Source organism: Perkinsus marinus (genome assembly GCF_000006405.1).
Source record: "Perkinsus marinus ATCC 50983 genomic scaffold scf_1104296944608, whole genome shotgun sequence".
Lineage (NCBI taxonomy): Eukaryota > Perkinsozoa > Perkinsida > Perkinsidae > Perkinsus > Perkinsus marinus.
In genome coordinates this window covers 1-4,833 of record NW_003211357.1, presented here as the reverse complement: position 1 = coordinate 4,833, position 4,833 = coordinate 1, and the positions used below count along the sequence as shown (strand labels likewise).

The following is a 4,833-nucleotide window of genomic DNA, read 5'->3' as shown; positions in this document are numbered from 1 at the left end:
TTGCGGAGTGAGCAAACCTGCTCCTGCTTCTCATACCCGACTAGAGCATAATGCAGCTGTAAGCCACTTGCCAGGATTGAACTGACAACCTTCTGCTTACGAAGCAGACGCTCTACCACTAAGCTAAAGTGACACATAGAGTGAGTATATAAATTAGTAATCTTCCTGTATCCTTTGCGGAGTGAGCAAACCTGCTCCTGCTTCTCGTACCAGACCAGATATTTATGGTGTTCAAAACCCTTCTGACACGGGAGTGTGGTTGAGGAATCACGTAACGGTAGAGAAGCACCAACACGAGACCGGGAGCTAGCGGGCTCCGCATTGTTGACACTGCGCTACCGCGACGTGATTGATGTGTGAAGGTACCAAGACCGTCACACATCTCCCGGGTCGGGAGGGTTGGGAGAGAGGAACTAGAAAGTTCCTTAGCTGTATCACGTTAACCTTCACTGCAGCATATTGCTACGCCACGGTGTTGTGCCTTGCACATGAGATCAGTTCCTCATGACGGATTGATTTGCACGCACGCGCACGTATCAAAGGAAACAGACATTTGTCTTCTGCGTGCGGGACGCACGCGTAATAATTGCGTGTAGAAGGGGGGACACTCCCTCCGTCCGGTCAGGTTTTACTCACGCTACACTGCGTTTGCTATCACTAAAACCCTTCTGACACGGGAGTGTGGTTGAGGAATCACGTAACGGTAGAGAAGCACCAACACGAGACCGGGAGCTAGCGGGCTCCGCATTGTTGACACTGCGCTACCGCGACGTGATTGATGTGTGAAGGTACCAAGACCGTCACACATCTCCCCAATTCCGATCCACACGAGGGAACCCCACAGTATAACACGAAACAGGGATCTAGAGAAGCATTCGTTTAGCAATACCGGCTTGCATCTCTCTGAGCCCTGTCGCTTGTCGCGCATACACGTCATCAACCATCCTTGTCGACATCCATCTGCCATGCTCTGCCACTAGGACGGAGTCCATGCCCGACGATTTCATCAGAGCCACGCCGGTTCGCCTCATGCTATGTGTAGTACACTTGGAGTCTTCATCAGGGTCGCTAACCATGCTGAGTAGCTCCTCGACGTCATCAGAGAGTTGCTTGTAAGTTGCACGAAACAGCTTGTCGTTCGTATTGGTACGTCCCGATACTATAGATTTAGGTCTATGGTAAGGACACCAGAGATCTGCGGCACCGTGGTTGAGACAGGCACAGCCCAGAGTAACCCATTGAGGTGAGGTCGTCGTCTTACTCTCTCGGATGCAGATGCGCGCTCTCAGATCGCCGATCTCGATGTCTCCTACGAGGAGTTTTGAAGCCTCGCGTATACGTAATAGCGCACAAACTCCGATGATGAGAGCCGCGGTACTCAAAGTGCGCCCAAAGCGTGGAACCAAGAAAGAAGCAGCCCTTACTTGAGCAGCGGTAAGGGTCCGAGCCCGATTCGGGGTGGATTTACCTTTGATTCTATCGACTGCCTGCTTTGCAAGGCGCACGAGCTCACCCTCAGCCACTGTAAACGGACGAGCTCTAGGATGTGACTTGTTCATTGTGAGAAGGATGCCAATGTAGTTCCTTATAGTGCAACCCGCATAGGGCCTGCCCTTGAACGATATTGCCGTGGTAAGGTGGGCCGCATATCGTACTAGCATGAACGGGTCGATCGGAAAGGCGCTGATACCATCTTCCGTGTTGGCAGACACAAATTTTTCATAGGCACGTTTGACGCTGCAATATTGCCTTTGGGTGCTCGGTGCTCGCGCCGCGCTCAAGAACGTCATAACAGCTTCGTCGGTGACTTTCGCTGCTGGCACGCGCTGGTCAGGTGTTGTTTGTTGCGAGACCCCGGGTCTGATGGCCGGTTGTCGCTGACGTGAGCCTCGTGTGTCAGGGCTGAACGCATCATCGTAGTAAGAAGCTTTTCGTTTGATGCTGTTGCGGACCCAGTCTGGAGTTCTGCCCGGGTGCTGCATGTAATGGAGCGCCGAACTCAAATACGCAATCAAAACTCTCATTCTCGACTCGGAACACCACCCTATCAGAGTACTGAAACGCAGTCAACACGCATACGTTGGAGCCTCTACGGCTAAAAGTTCAGTCACTGGTAGCGGGAAGGCTATCCAGGAGCATCGCCATGTCAACCTTCGTCATTGTAGACCCACGCATATACTCCCGAGCAGCTTCTATAGACGGCTGTCGAGACAAAGCATCCACTAGCCAGTTGCTCTTGCTGCTCAGATGGAAGGCCCGTAGACCTCGCCCGTAGCGCCATACCCGAGAAAGCTCGCGTACGATGCGATTCATTCTTCCCGACTTGCTCGACAGCTTGTTGATACTCTCGACGGCTCCTTTGTTGTCGCACAACACCAAGGTTGGGCGGTCGTTAGGCGCCAGCAAGCACGCGCAGTAGCTAGCCAGGAGCTCTAGCGGACCAATATCACGAGAAGACCATCTTTCTGCATAGTGTGGAGTAACAAACTTCTCCACAAGCGAGCTTTTCGGGGTGTTAAGCTGCATCATGAACCAATATGCACGACCATCCGTGATGGCCATGCCTGCTATGCCCGCTGGACAAGCATCTGATATAACGACGGTAACTCGATTCGACCCGAGGGGCAGCTCGTCTTCCAGTCGATAATTAAGCAAGAAAGAGGCTGGTACCGAGGTTGTGGTCACCCAAGGAGTATTTTCTTCTGCCGCAATGGCCTCTCTAAATATGTACAGGTCGGGAAGGGCCTCTTTGGCTAGGGGAATCCTAGAAGCATGCGGATATCGGGTGCGCAGTCGGTCTGCGGCGGCGACCGTTGCATAGAGGTTCTTGAGGCAAGGCCGTAGGGCCTTACATATATGGCAGAGCCATGCTAAGCGGCCCGTAACCGTTTTAAGGATAGCTATATCAACTCTTGCGTCGGTGTCGTACGACTCTATGAGAGTGTTCACGCCTTCGGCTAGGCAACGCTTTTTGTCCTCAGGGACACTGACGGACAAGTCTGATAAACACCACTGGTAGCCAAGTAGACGGGGTGTGCTTGACACCCGTATTTTTGGATATGATGTTATGAACCCCAGAACCTCGTCCAGCAATAGAAGTCCCAGTAATCGGTCGAGGGCATTGGCTCGGATAGTGAAATAGCCCTCGTCGTCTATATATATTTGTAGCCCCTCAGCGTCGGCGGCGAAGCAGAAGATACGCTTTGCCAGGCGGGCCGATCCTGTGTAGGTTCTCACCCATAGGGTAGGGCTCGTACAAAGCCCAAACGGCAGTCTAGAGTGCGCGTAATACTGCATCTCCACGTCGCCGACTTGACCTTTTTCAGAGCAGGAGGGTATGCAGTTGATGCAGTACTTCACTTCCGATTCGTGTATAGGTAGGTGCCGAAAGGCACTGCATACATCCCGCTCGATGCATACCAGGTCTGGCTCAACATTGGGGTAAGCACCGCGCCAATGAGTATCGATCCTCTCAGCGATTAGGGCTGTTGTCATGACTCCTGGAAGCTTTATAGTGTTATGACATTTGGTGACGCGGCTATTAACGCCGCTTCTTCGTAGATCATCAATCACCCTTATGTCGGCGTCCTCTTGACCTGGCTTCAAAGGTTTCTCGATGGCGCCGATCTTGGAAGGAACGGCACCTTCCGGAAGGTTGGCCAGTTGAATCATATGCCCCTCATCGACCTCTTTCTTGATGTAGGCCATTACTTTATCATGAAGGCAATCTGCCGACTTGTAGTTCCTCCAGGAATCAGCAGCGAAGTGGCAGAGTTCCGTGTCATCGCTGCCTTTTGCTGCGTCCCACCTCGGCCAAAGCGGCGAGAACTCAACTTCCTGTTCGATCCCAATGGGCACCCCACCGTTCCTAGCAACACTTCTTTGCACGAAAGTATCCTCCTCGATGATCGGGTCGGTAGCCGTTGCTTCTAGCATAGCTTTCATGAGATTGACTTGGATGGGACAGTTCATAGGCTCGTCGGCCGTCACCTTTAACAAATCTCTGATTTTGGTGCGGAGCTCAGAGGCATAGGACTTCACCAAAGGAATTATATCGGTCCAGATTGAGCCGTTTAATCCCTGTTCGTCCCGTGACAATCGGATCCAACTCTCCAGAGGAGCCACTGCGGGTTCACACTTCAGCCGGGCAATCGACTCCGAGAACAGTTGCCGAAGTTGGACTATGGCCTCGCATGAACTTGCTGGATCCGCCTGCCCGAGTAGTCTTCCCCATTCACAGCATTCCGCCATGGCCGACCCATCGGTGATTCCCTTGACGAGCTCGGCTTCCTTTGCGCGGTTCTCGGTGATAGCGACTTTGTAAAGTTCCACAGCTCTTCTATCGGCAGGATGAACCGTGCTGTCGATGTTCACTGGGAGTAACTGAGTTTGCTCGTTATGGCCAGCCGAGAGAGTTGTAACTTGACAGGAAGGAGTCGTGGTTATCTTAGCCGGCACGCGTGCCCTTTTCACAGCACGTCTGGTCCGCTTGATGCGTGCTCGGCGCTCGAGCGCTTGTTCGGACCTCTGACGATTTTTGGTCATAGAGGGAAAAAACAGCTATGTGGTACTTAGTGACTGCTGGGTAAGGTTCGGACGACGGCGAGTTCAAGGGATAGTCTAGTGAATGTCAGTGTTTTTTTTTCACCTGAGCCTGACAGGCGATTGTCCGCACCATCCGCTTAACTGTAACTTGAACTCCAGGGGATACGTGAAACCCATCATCAGTGCTACTCAGAGCTAGACTCGCACTCTAGTGTGCGTTTTAGAAGAGAAAGGTCTCATCATCGCAGATCACCTGAGAGAGACGAGCATATTGCCATCCATCACCAA

General features: G+C 52.5%; 1 protein-coding gene and 1 non-coding gene across 2 annotated transcripts; both read right to left on the bottom strand.

Annotated features, from left to right (window-relative positions):
- Positions 1-61: 61 nt before the first annotated feature.
- Pmar_PMAR003790 lies at positions 62-133 on the bottom strand. Its single transcript has one exon. It is a non-coding gene; the product is annotated as a tRNA-Thr (tRNA).
- A 1,970-nt stretch (positions 134-2,103) lies between these two features.
- On the bottom strand, positions 2,104-4,545 carry Pmar_PMAR003789 (hypothetical protein; the record flags this gene model as incomplete). The annotated part of the gene is made up of 1 exon (XM_002780070.1): positions 2,104-4,545. The coding sequence occupies one exon, from the start codon at positions 4,543-4,545 to the stop codon at positions 2,104-2,106; it is 2,442 nt and encodes an 813-aa protein (XP_002780116.1).
- Between the last annotated feature and the right edge of the window lie 288 nt (positions 4,546-4,833).